At 38.6% G+C, this 13492-nt stretch overlaps 2 protein-coding genes and 1 long non-coding RNA gene across 4 annotated transcripts in view; 2 read left to right on the forward strand and 1 right to left on the reverse strand.

The window, feature by feature from the left end:
* Positions 1–2724: 2724 nt before the first annotated feature.
* ndufc1 (NADH:ubiquinone oxidoreductase subunit C1) lies at positions 2725–5215 on the reverse strand. Its single transcript, XM_007576121.2, has 4 exons — positions 5077–5215; positions 4148–4251; positions 2947–3022; positions 2725–2841 (listed from the first exon to the last, which is right to left on the reverse strand). Exons 1-3 carry the CDS (start codon positions 5120–5122, stop codon positions 2963–2965), a joined length of 210 nt encoding a protein of 69 aa, XP_007576183.1. The 5' UTR covers positions 5123–5215; the 3' UTR covers positions 2725–2841; positions 2947–2962.
* Positions 5168–7279, forward strand: LOC107833497 (uncharacterized). Its single transcript, XR_001659243.1, has 2 exons — positions 5168–5250; positions 7030–7279. It is a non-coding gene; the product is annotated as an uncharacterized LOC107833497 (long non-coding RNA).
* A 1868-nt stretch (positions 7280–9147) lies between these two features.
* Positions 9148–13492, forward strand: part of LOC103154728 (N-alpha-acetyltransferase 15, NatA auxiliary subunit) — a 17046-nt gene continuing 12701 nt past the window's right edge. The window contains exons 1-5 of one of the 2 annotated variants that reach the window (XM_016662999.1): positions 9148–9389; positions 9948–10032; positions 11832–11936; positions 12046–12203; positions 12471–12605. In XM_016662999.1, coding sequence (XP_016518485.1) covers positions 9336–9389; positions 9948–10032; positions 11832–11936; positions 12046–12203; positions 12471–12605 — 537 coding nt within the window. In that variant the 5' untranslated portion in view covers positions 9148–9335. The remainder of the gene's footprint in view (positions 9390–9947; positions 10033–11831; positions 11937–12045; positions 12204–12470; positions 12606–13492) is intronic. The other variant, XM_007576122.2, reaches the window with a different exon arrangement.

A 13492-nucleotide genomic window follows, 5' to 3' on the forward strand; every position in this document is an offset into this window, starting at 1 on the left:
CGGGGCCCTCAGGGCAGTCACCCCCAAACTGGAGCAGTGGCTCAAACAGATCCCAGGAACAACATCAGACATCTCAGTCCAGAAATGTGCAGTTCTAGGCACAGCCAAGATACTGGAGGAGAACCCTCAAGCTCCCAGGCCTCTGGTAGAGGACCCGAACTCAGAGGATGAAAGAGAGACCACCCACGGAGGGTGAGAAGGGAATTTATATATATATATATATATATATATAGCCAAAGAAAAAAAAGTGTCTTCCAATTTCTGTATTTATGTCATTTCTTACCCATTTAGGTAAAAATGAACACCTTAGCATTTTATTTTTTTTTTTTTATATATATTTTTTATTTAAATTTCACAGCATGTCTATTGTGGTGGACATCAGGATGATTTCAGATTATGACAGAATTCAAAAAAATGGAAAAATGTACAGATTATTGATTAATGAATCACATTAACCCAACAAGAGGTCAAATTTGAAAAATACATTTAATAACCAGAAATTATCCATTTCTGGTTGCAGTCTATTGCTTGTTACTTGAAATAAAAACCAAAAATAGCTGCAAACTGCAGGGGTGTCGCTAAACACTATTGCCCAAGAAATGAAGACTTTATTTATTTTTACTTAATTGTTTATTTTTTATTTATTTTGAACATGATAGAAGTATAAAATTACACACATGAACAAGGACTTTCTTCAAAATATCAGCACACATGGCCTATCTTGGCTTTCCCAGAGTCAAAATCTTCTGGACTAAAAAATTAAAAGTACCAGTTATTAGCAGGAAAATGATGAGGAATAAGTTCTGAAAACTTCTCAAAGGGTCTTCCAGCAACTGGAACCATTATGATGAACCAAAGAATACCAAAGCCACACCAATTACCAGAAGATAGGCCACTGTGAACAGAAGGGAGCATCTTAGCTGACTGTCACAAAGTGGTTTGACAATAAATCTGTGGTGATGGCCTCCATCATTTATGGGAAAGACCTAAACAATATTTGCAGTTGATGGTCAAACAAAGAAAAAAACTTGTGTCCATGATCTTTAGGACCAAATGTTGGTCATAGAGATCCAACAAACATACAAATTAATTTTGGCCCACCTAGCAGTGACTTTCCTGCTCTCTCTCTGGCTTTGATGGTGCGTTCACACCAAACGTGTTTTGAACGTCAGGCCCATCTTGTTTACATTTAAAATCTATGTGGAGGCGAGTTGAGGAGCGTTCTGAGCGTCTAGCATGGCACGATTTGAATCGTTTGGACTGTTTTTATGACGTTCCACATAGATTGAATGTAAACCAGACGCACCTGATACTCAAAACGCTTTTGACAGGAGTGCACCAAAAGTGTACACGTGTCATATTTGAAGTGTCAAGTGCGTTTTTGACATGCGTAATGCGTTTGGTGTGAACGCACCATGGGTCTGTCTCTTCATCAGATTATCCTGGATCTGATGAAGTTCCCTACTAGAGGCTGATATTTCCTCATCTTAATCTGACAACTCCAGATCTGAATCTCCCTCTACAATCTTGTGGAGAATCCTGTTTCACATCTTTTTTCTACAACAATGTGGAGTCATTAAATACACTGAAATCGTCCTGATGTCCACTACAATTGACATTCATAAAAAGTCTGTCATTTCTAAACAGAGATTATTAAATTGTTTTCACTGGTCAAAATATTACTGGTATTTAATTAACAAGAATATAAATAATTATCATGACAAAAATAACAAAAGAAAAAAATATTTGACACGTCTACCCTCTTTCCATAAAATATGGTTTCTGCCATTTTGATTTAGGTAAAGAAGGGACTTCCCGGTATGCAAACCTGCATGACACATCCCTGGAAAGCCCAGGATGTCCTCTAAAGAGCACTGTAGGGCAAGAAAGGGTAACTCAAAGTAGGAACAAAAAATAAGCTTCATATGTGTTTCCGCCGGTTCTCGGNAAGAGCACTGTAGGGCAAGAAAGGGTAACTCAAAGTAGGAACAAAAAATAAGCTTCATATGTGTTTCCGCCGGTTCTCGGAGGTGGGGAGGAAGAGAGAGAGAATGAATCACAAACCACACTCCATACCAGTAAGTGGCAGTAATGCCAACAGTTTGTTGCCAACCGCCAGTAAAACCAAGAATAATTATTTGTCATACTTTTAAGCTCATGTTGAAGTAGATGAAGTCAAGGAGAACACTTGAATTTTGTTTTCATTTTGGATGACAGTGTCATACATGAAATGTTAATCACTGTCAACAATGAAAATCAAACATTTGCAGCATGTTCATGTTTTGTACCATGAGAACCACAAACCACAGTGTAGGTCAATTTTGTGTGACAACCAACTCACAGAATCACATAACAGTAAATACAAGTGACACGTGGTTTTCAAAATCTGAAAAGTGTGAAGTGCATTTGAATTCATCCCCACTGAGTCAAAATATTATTGGTATTTAATTAACAAGAATATAAATAATTATTCTTGTTAATTAAATAATAATAATCCACCTTTGCTCTCCACTGTCATTTTGAGTAACTGTGAAATGAATTGTCAGATAAAGTCTTTGTTCAGATAAAAGCTCCCAACATGCATCATCACGAACATGACTGCATCCTTTAAGACAGGACAGAAATAAGAGTGTAAAGTTGATGAATAGAAATATAACAGCGAATACAGAACGTCCTAGTGTCTGTTAAATCCTTCTTAATTACATACGCAAAGTAATCAGGACTCCACAGTTCACACATAACATTTATTTATCTTATTTCATTGTATTCTACAGAGTTCAGGTTGGGGGGGTTACATGGAATAGAAGCAGATGTGTCCAACAGAGAGGATCCAAACAGTTCCTGTAAGAGACGAGAAACAACACATCAGGATTCCTTTCACTCCATCCAGAGGGCCTCACACTGATATACAGTAGACATAAACAGCAGCATTCACACCATGCTCACCTGCCTTCCTTAGAGATCACTGAAGGCCTTTTTTCACTTCGTACTCGTGAACATCTGTGCTGTGCTGTTTGAAGAGCTGTGGGTGAAAGAAAGTCATTCACTGAGAAACAAAAATTTAGCAGAATCCTTCATCTTCAGAGATTCTTTTCTACATATATAGGTTTCCTTTTTTTTTTTTGCAGGACCAGTATGTTGGAAGTAACTATTTTTAAAAACACATTAACATCCAGGAAGTTGTAAGAGTTGTGATGAAGTCCACTGGGTCTGCACCGATTGCAGTCTTCTGACCAATCACCAATCTTTGGCAGCCTGACCCAACGATTATAAATTTCGCAGATAAAGATTTTTTTTTAATTTGAAAAGTCTCTAAATATAGCTACAATGTTATCAAGTTAGCAACAGTGGGGCGATTGCTGCTTATCACATAGATGAAGACATGACATGGTGGGTGGGTCTGTCAAGGCTCCCACTTACAGCGAGTACGGAAAGTATTCAGAACCCTTTAAATCTTTCACTCTTGGTTTGGTTGAAGCCATTTGCTAAAATCAAAAAACATTATTCACATTATTTATCATGAATGTACACTCAGCATCCAATCTTGACAGAAAATAACAGAAATGTAGACATTTTTGCAAATTTTATTAAAAAAGAAAAACTGAAATATCATATGGTCATAAGTATTCAAACACTTTACTGTGACACTCATATTTAACTCATGTTGTCCATTTCCTCTCATTCTCCTTTAGATGACTCTACTCCTTCATTGAAGTCCAGCTGTGTTTAATTAAACTGATTGGACTTGATTAGGAAAGGGACACACCCATCTATATAAGAGCTCACAGTGCTGGTCAGAGCAAATGAGAATCATGAGGTGGAAGGAACTGGCCAATGAGCTCAGAGACAGAACTGTGGCAAGGCACAGATCTGACCAAGGTTCCAAAGAATTTCTGTAGCAAAGGTCTGGCTGATAGAGGTAGATCACATCACTTTCACATTTAAGTATCAGCCAATCATGTCTCCTAACATTAAAGACGCAGCTCTGATTTCTAAATTTAAAGAAATCAGAGCTGATTTATCGGTGCACCTCTACATTTTACTACGTGTACATCACTTTATGACCCATCTCATTCTCATCTACGGTCACCATCATGTAGCTTCCATGCCAGCTTATGTCTCTTAGTGCACAAACATTGGTGCTCACCAGGCCCCAGATAAAAGCCGATGTTCCAAACGCAAGACCCACTTGCAGCCAGTTGGGGTTGGCTGTGTCAGTCTTGGAGCTAGTGAAAGCTGATCTGGATCCGGCTGAAAGAATTCATACACCCACACACACACACACACACAGAGCTTTTAATGAACAATTAACACTACCATGAAACAGGAAGATAGCACAGGAAAAAGGTTTTGGGGATTAGGAAAGCAAGACATCTTTAAAATAAGTGTAAACAAAGAAGCAACCTGAATGGGGAGTGGGTCTGACCTTTGTTTTGACCACCATTAAAAATACAGCATTTAAAATGTTAGTGACACTAGACTGGACAAATGATAAATCAGATTAGAACCAAATCAAGCGGAACAGCCTGGCAGTTCTGAACAATGTAAAGGAGATCAGTGCATAGTGTAATAAAATGTTCTGTTGATGCCAGTTAATTTATTTTAATAAAATTTAAACTTAAATTGTGTAAGTTTATATGGGTTCAATCAAATGTGGATGTACTTTCCATTTATAAATCAGTTCAGAAAATACAATCAGAATTTAACTAAAGTCCAGTTACATATAACCCAGTTCATTAATAACACAATACATCCTGATCAGTAGATTCTGTTAGGTAGTTAATCTGTCTCTAAGCCAGCAGACATGACAGCAAATGAAATGAAAGAGCAGCTGTGATAGGATTGAAACAATGGGACCGGGATTTCCATTATCTAGTGGTTAAACTAGCTGCAATAAATGCATCACGGTTACCACTAAATTCTAATCTTTGCAATGAGAAAAGAAGTCACCCGTGAGAAAACGACGCGCTAATGCTAAGCTAAGCTAAGGTCAGGCTGGAAAACAACCTCGGTGTTTTAATTAAGAACCACATTAAACTTCAGTCATTCTTAAACACCACGCTGCAACTAACTCACCCCTGTTAATGAGAACAGCTCGAGATAACAAGCGGCTGAACGTCATTTTAGCACTGACAGCTGCCTCGGTGCTGGGTTTAATGCCGCCTGCCTGAGAGTGACTGTCGACTGCGCGATGGATTTCAAAGCCTGGAAGGCCTGATTCATAGAGCGCCGAAAACTCGAACAAACTAGGTAAGGGTTTAATGAACATTTGAAATATCTTGTTTGGTATTGCTGACATTCAAACAAACAAACAAACAAACAAAAGCAGGAAAATAAAATATCTATTGCAGTATCAAATATTTTATTTCCAACTTAATGCTTTTGCTTTTGTTTTTTTTAAGTAACTTTCTTCCTGGTTATTTCTTTGAGAAAACAAAGAAAAAAAAAACACTTGAACATATAAGAAACAATACAAAGTGGCGACTATTTTTTAGTCTCCTAGGACTGTGCATAATTTATAATATAATTTGGCAATTGGAGCTTATGATGGTTTCAAAACACAAAATATGACATTGCCGCAAATATTTATTTGTTGAAGACAAAAACAAAATAGGGGAAAGGTTAATTTGTCTTTCTTTACATATTTAATATTAGTAATGCAAAATCTTTGGAATCAAGAAACAAAAAACGACTTCGTAAATAACGAAGTGCTTTTATTACAGAAAATTTTAAAGTGTTTTATTTTGCCAGTAATTTTGATTTCTGCTTTGAGCTGTAGGCCTACGTTTAATTTTGGATTTAGCATTTTCTGTCTAGTGCTGTTGTATAACAGATAGTTTGTTTTCTCCAAAATTAGAAGTTAATAAGTTACCACAGTTACAGTAGTTAGTACAACAGTTATTACAGCAGTTAGTTGTTTTTCACAGAGCAAGAAACATTGTTTTATACTGACAGCCTCTCCGAAGATTGAGAGGCTGTCAATACGATTGTAAAAAGTCAATACACCTTTTTACAATCAAGGTGTATTGATTGTAAAAAGTATTTACTTTTAATATATTTTATCTGTTAACATAATTATTTGTCATAGTCGTAAAGTAATGTAAATTGAAACATTGTAAAGTGGATTATAATGCTACGATGAATGGAATTTGCTTTTGAAGAAATTAAATGTCATAAAACCATCAGTAAAGCTTCATCCTTGTTCGGAGCTACATGCTACAGAGTTTTTTTTAACCCTTTATGGTATAATGTTGCCATTTGGTAACGAATTACTTGAAGACCACACACAGACAGTACCTCCAATTTTACAATGTAATGCACTGAAAGAGAGATGAGACCCTAAGAGAAGCAACAGCAGTGTTTAAATTTGTCACATAATTTTCTGGGGGGAAGTTTGACACCTTTCTCAACTGACCTCTTCACAGGGAAGAGCCTCACCATTGGACTCCTCAGAAATCATGAAAAAAATTATTTTTATGACATTTTTTGACCAGGAAAAAATTACATACTCAACAATAAATGAAGTAAGTTCACTATTCTGTCATTCATTGTGCTGTATTTAATCATTTAATAATGATAAACTGTTAAAATGTTGATGTTGCCATATGGCAACACTGTAACATTAAGATTACCATTGTATTGGTAGCCCAGCATGTTGATCTTCTAGAGTCTGCTATAATTTTCCATTTTGTGAGGCCTTTCCATATTGCGAATGACTATATTGGATACTCTTTTCTTCCATTTACGTCATTAATGCAACAATGTTTTACAATTTCTTAGGAAGAAAACCAAACTAGCAGTTCCTTTTTATGGTAGTGAGGATGAATTAGGTTTAGTGATGAAGAAAATGAGGAGCTTGAAACTTTGCAATTAGACAGTGAGGATGGTGAAGACTATGAGCCAGAGAATAAGAACAGACAGGACAGGAGGACCAGTGAGGCCAGAGGGAACAATGAGGGTGAACGTGCAATTATTACTTGTGCAAAACTGGCAGGTTCATAACATACTAAGGATGTTTTTGTTTTCTAGGTCCACTTCTTCACTGGAAGCTGAGAGTAACTGCTTCATCAGCTTCCACAAGCAGTAAGGCAAAGACGGCAGGATCAAGACACTCAACTCAAATGAAAACCATTACATCAATGAAATATGCCAATAAAATGTTGAAAAACATTTTAAAATTGTTTTTAGCTTTCAAATGAGTTTCATTGTTAACTATTATTGCTACTGGAGGCTATTTAGACTATAACCTGAGTCGTTAAATAAATGTTTTTACAATAATAAGTCAAACTCTCTTGTTTTCATTAATTTCCACTATGGTACAGTGTTGCCAAATGGCAACATCAACAAAAAATAAATGAAAAAAAAATAATAATAAAAAATTGTCTTTATTATGTTTACTTGGTTTATTTTATGTAAAAAAAAAACAAAAAAAAAACATGCCAAACTTTTTTTTTCCAACTAGCATCATTATGTGTACCATAAAGGGTTAAATAAAAGAAAGAAAGTAATTGTGCTGGTGTAGTACAACTATTTTGACTTTAGAAGCATAAAATTGTGAAGCATCAAAACAGTTAATCATTTCTTGTGACGGCTGTAATCAGAAGTGATGTAAACTCAAGTAAACCGTTATTTAATTCACGCCTTTCTCTCTGCTACATATTTAAAACAAATCACTCTGCATCGAAACATCTGATGTTTGACAGTTGGGTCGCAATTAAGTTACATTAACTCAACTTGTAACTTCTGAAAAAAAAAGTACTTTCAGGAGTATTGTACTACGCTGAACTTTTTACATATACTTGAATAATTTTCTAAGTATCACTACTCTTACTTGAGTATCATTTCTGGATTCTCTATCCACTGTGAGTAACTTAACTGAATGAAGGACAGCCATGTTTTAAACAAAATTCACCAGACACACACACACACACACACACACACACACACACACACACACACACACACACACACACACACACAAATGCAGGTTTTGTAAGAATTTCATCAGTTTTTAATTGAAAGAAACTGATTTGAAAAAAAAGCCTGATTTTATTTATTTTTTGTTACCGACATGAATTGTTGTAATTTTCATCCTTAAAATTCCCAAAAATTCCACTTAATTTTATATTTTGGTTTGTCTGATTATGTAATTTTTAAATATTAAATGATTGATCATTTGATCAATACTCAGTATATTCAGTATGCAGTATACTCTTTACTCTTACCTAAGTAATTTCTTGGATGGCTACTCTTTACTTTTACTTAAGAAAAAATATGCTGAAGTAGTGCTACTCTTATTTGAATAAACTATATTTGCAAACTCAACCAAAGCACATTCCTGTTTGCAAGTACAGCATACAGGCAAAACAGTGCCACCTGAAGAAGTATGGAGGAATTTTTCTGCCATAATCCAAGAGCACACGTTCAGTCTGAAAGCAGGATTTCACGTCTTTTGTTCTCAAAACTTGTAATACCTTTGCTTACATTTTTATTTTGAAAGCAGGACTTCATGTCTTTCTTCTCAAAAACTTGTAATGATTGTACTCAAAACTTCTCCTCGCGCTCACACTTAGTCTCTGCTCGGAGCAATGAACATGTGTGCTCTTGGATTATGGCAGAAAAATTCCCCCATATATTTATGCTCAGCAAAATTTGTTCAGGCTCGGACTTTTGAAATCATTCCTGTGAGTCCACGGACCGTTGCTACTATTGAATGCTAGCAGTGGGTACGCACTATTTAACAGTCTGCGTGACGAGAGGCGCGCCGGGCAGGTGGAGTTTGCACTGAATTTCCATCACACTATCAACACAGACGTATACGAAGCACACTGTGCTTACAACGACCACCGCATAACCATACTGTTGATGTGAACAAAATGGGATTGTGTCGATGCCGAAAAGAAACGGCTGTTTTAAATGTAATAAATAATTCCGATAATTCTGCAGATAAATCTGCAGTCTGGAATATAGTTAGATAGATAGATAGATAGATAGATAGATAGATAGATAAAGTAATAATAAAATAAATTTTATATATATAAAATTTATTTTATTATTACTATTATTTTTTGCCGAATATATAATCTAGAAACTCCTAGTTTCGCCGCTCATCATCTCTTACACTCGAGTTTCACACCGGCTGGCTTGTAAGGAATGAACTCGGGAATTCAACATGACCCGGAGGAGAAGCGTAGCGGCCATTTTGCTCGGAAGGGGGGCCTCGGCTTAAACACGTGAGAAAGAGGAACCTGAAGGTCCCAAAAAAGTCCAGTATCTCTGTTTCTAAAGGAGTATCGTTCATGTACAAACCAACAGTGGAGTAGGAAACCACCGCCATGCCCTCAGTGACTCTGCCGCAGAAGGAGAATGCTCTCTTCAAAAGGATTTTGGTAGGCACTTGGCGTTAGCTTATTGCAGTGCTAAGCAGTGGCCCGTTGTAGCACATATAGAGCAGGTAGCTAATTCATCAGGAGCCCAGCAATTTTGAAGTCTGTGTTAACCATCAGCTGTGATAGAGCAGGAGAGAAACAGCACCGCTGGATGGTTATTCTGGGATGCTGCAGATGTCTTTTGACCTGTCAATAGAGCCGAAATGTATCAATGAATAAACAGATTGACACATGACAGCCATGCCCAAGTTAAAGAGGAAAGCTGTCCGCCTAAAGTTGGATTATTGACTCATGAGTGACGCTGAAGAGCAGCGGGGTGTTGTGATTCTGTTTAGCACTGTTTTCACAGAGAAGTGAAGTCAGTTGATGCACCTCCCCTAACCAATAGTTTAGAGTTGAATTAAAACTCAACAGCAGAGCTGGACCCTTGCTCCAGATGTGCTGACATCTCCGTCCCATCAGGATGAGGACTATTCCCCTGTCAGCAACAGCTGGAGGAAAACTCCGACTGAACTGTCATGGCGGCATGCTGTGATTCTTTTCTCTCTCTCCTTCCAGAGGTGTTACGAACACAAACAGTACAGAAACGGGTTGAAGTTCTGCAAACAGATCCTGAGCAACCCCAAATTTGCAGAGCATGGAGGTAAGAGAGACCCTTCCTTTTCCCTTTAACTCTGAGATTGTCTGAAAGCTGCTAACATTTGCAGAGTCATGTTCCATGACAGGTGTCAAACACTAACAGACAAAACAAACTTTGTTGTTCTTCCGTCAGCCTTCCTGTTATCTACTCAAAGTTTTTCTCTCTCCGGCAACCAAAATAGAGCACAGACACCTTTGTGTCTCTCCCCCTGTGCACCTGTGTGTTTTTTTAATAACTATGAAACTCAGTTGTATAGTGGCACTGTTGGTAGAAATGTTGTCTGTCAGAAAGAAGATCCAGCCTGGGTCTTCTTTCTGAAAGACCCAGGCTGAAGGGACAGATGTTCTTGCTGTGATTTGCTACCAGTGTAAACCACTTCCTGCTTTGATCACATGCAGCTGCACTTCATGATGGAAGCTGTTTGGAGTAATACAGAATGAGGGACATGTTAAGGGAACAGAAAGCTAAAATAATGTGTGGGATATCTTAAAGTCAGGGCTACACATACAGCGTCTCTCCAGAAGGTGACCTGCTGTGTGTCATTGCCTGACATTAGAGCTACAGTAGTAGGATAAGATTGATGGCCGATCTTATCTGCCTCCAAAGATCTGAAAATCAACAGCTCTGCTGTCAGAGGCTGACACACAGACCTGCCCATCAGGCCATGCTAACAATAGTGACCCACTGTTAACTTAGTGCCTTTGTCACTATACACATTGAAAGTGCGTATAGAGTTATAACACTGTCGGGTGTTATAACCGACACCTGGCAGTGTCGGTTATAAAAAAACAAAACAAAATCAGCTGTAATCAACTGCACCCCTTCTAGGATAAATATTAAACTTAAGTGGAAAAATCAGCTTATTTCTAGCCTGGGTAAGACCTTGTTCTACACTTTGGTTTGTTCAGACGATTGGGACCCTCAACTGTTGCGCAGGGTTTACTTCTTGGAGATGTGGACTGTGTTGAGGATTTAAAATTTTCCCAGTTGCTAACGTTTGGCAACTGGGAAAAATTTGTGATGTATGTAATGTGCCAGTTTGACGCTCTGAAGCTTACTGGAAATTGCCTGTGTTGTAAACAACCGTTCTCCACTGAAGAGAGAAGACCTGATCTGAACTTGTCAGCTCTTAATGTTAATCTGATATTTGGAAACTTGACCAACACGCACTGAACGGCTTCCTTCATTTCCTCTGCTGCCAGAAAATCAACAACATCGCTCACTTCTCCTTCTGTTCACTGATTGACCCATAGGAACTCTACCGTAGGAATATAAGGAAATGGGAGAAATCCCACACAGATTGCTGAAGGGAGATGAGAAGCTAATGGAATTCCGTAAGAAGCTTACTATGCAGACAAGCTTATTTTATGAATTCCTTTCTTTTTATTAACATGGATGCTTGGACCACTGACCGCATCAGACCTGTGAACTGCTGCCATCATGGTAACAGACCACCAGAGCAGTCAGTTCATTTTAGTCTGTTCAGATATTCAGAGTTCAGTTTAAAGTTCAGCTGTTGCTTCATGATGTTGCTTTATGGCCATACCACAAACATGTGAATACGTGAATTGTACTTGACTATGAAAGCATGACTGGACTCCACCAAATCAAATCTTACTTCACCATGTGTAGTGTTGCTGAGGGCCAGTTCATCTAGCTGTTGTCATGGTAATGTCAGATGTAGTCTGCTTGTTAATTAAACTGTAGTTGACAGACTGAATCGTGCTTCAATAAGAATGTTTAGGCCGTTTCTCTCTAACCCCGTGATACGAACGCTGCCTCTGGTTGACTCTGGGCTGCAGAGACGCTGGCCATGAAGGGGTTAACCCTCAACTGCCTGGGCAAGAAGGAGGATGCCTACGAGTTGGTGAGACGAGGCCTGCGCAACGACCTGAAGAGCCATGTCTGTATCCTTCACCCTGCTGCCCCCCAGGGCGCCTGCTCTCCTCTGACTGACTAATGCTCACCATGGCTCGGTCCTGATCGGTGCTGTTCCTGAACTCAGACTCCTTCCAGGCTGGCACGTCTACGGCCTGCTGCAGCGCTCTGATAAGAAATATGACGAGGCCATCAAGTGTTACCGCAACGCTCTGAAGTGGGACAAGGACAACCTGCAGATCCTCAGAGACCTGTCCCTGCTGCAGATTCAGATGAGAGACCTGGAGGGCTACAGGGTGAGACACACACACTGCTCAGAGTCTCATACCTGCAGGTACAAGGAGCTAATGGGTTCATTAGAGAAGCTCAGCGGTGGACAGTGTCTAATCTGCTTCAAACTTATTGTAAAATATTTCAAGTCAGCCAATGACAGAGCTCTGTAGTCAGACAGTTCAGGTCAAACAATCAAGAGAGACTACAAACAGAAAACCCAGCAGTGAGGGTGGCCTGGTTGATCAACCCAGCAGGAGCATGATGTGCTGACCCCTTGCGTCTCTCTGCAGGAGACCCGTTACCAGCTGCTGCAGCTGCGTCCTGGCCAGCGGGCCTCATGGATTGGCTATGCTGTCGCTTATCACCTCTTGGAAGACTTTGAGATGGCAGCTAAGATCGTGGAGGAGTTCCGGAAAACCCAGCAGGTACGCTAGGGCTGAATGAGCTGCTGGATAGCTAATGTATGAGAGGCCCCATAGGCCAAAACCTACAAACTCTCTTACACGTACTATCAAACCCTCTCACATTCACAGTCAAACTCTCTCACATTCACAGTCAAACTCTCTCACATTCGCTATCAAACCCTCTTGCACTACTATCAAACTCTCTGAAAGTTTGATTGCAACGGAATTTAACTTAAAATTTCAGTTTCTGATTGGACCCCTGGCAGGCTTTTCAAAATAAAAGCGGACCTCCGGTTTATGTTTGATTCATGTTTCTCTCCTGCGGCTTTAAAAATGTAAAACTTTGTGTTAATTGATTTGCTCAATGTTAGAGCCATAAATAGGAAATATTTAAGTTAGGGTTAGATGGTAAGATGGTTTGTTTGTATTTTATAAAATTTAGTTAGGACGATTGATATTTGTTTAGGCATTTTTATTGTGCAATTTAGTTTTATTTTGAAAGGTCTAGGGAATGACACAGATATTGGATCTGTTGCCATAACACTAAAGGAAATCATGTATCTGAAAATAAATTAAAACATATTATGTTGGCAAAAAATTCTGTAAACCACATATGTGCTACCTCAAGCAAAATTGCTGACATTTGACATGCAAAAAAATCTTTCAGATTACATAAACAATACCTTGTTTGATAGTAGTGCAAGAGGGTTTCACTGTGAATGTGAGAGGGTTTGGTAGTACGTGTAAGAGAGTTTGTATGTCTTGGCCTATGGGGCCTCTCATACTAATGGCTTAACCTCATGCAGTGGAATTCAGTCCGAGACTGACTAGTATAAGCTTTGCGCATGTGGTTCTCACTCACGTTCCGAAATTAAAAAAAAAAAAAGTCAGTCGATAATTCTTTTTTT

Source organism: Poecilia formosa, unplaced genomic scaffold, assembly GCF_000485575.1.
Source record: "Poecilia formosa unplaced genomic scaffold, Poecilia_formosa-5.1.2 Scaffold397, whole genome shotgun sequence".
NCBI lineage: Eukaryota > Metazoa > Chordata > Actinopteri > Cyprinodontiformes > Poeciliidae > Poecilia > Poecilia formosa.

Bases quoted from the DNA above. Each gene is read 5' to 3' on its own strand.
- ndufc1 (XM_007576121.2), bottom strand. From the start codon at position 5,122: ATGACGTTCAGCCGCTTGTTATCTCGAGCTGTTCTCATTAACAGGG. The intron at 4,252-5,076 runs GTGAGTTAGTTG...GAATTCTTTCAG, and splicing joins AGCTGTTCTCATTAACAGGG to CCGGATCCAGATCAGCTTTC. The intron at 3,023-4,147 runs GTGAGCACCAAT...TTTCACCCACAG, and splicing joins CGGCTTTTATCTGGGGCCTG to CTCTTCAAACAGCACAGCAC.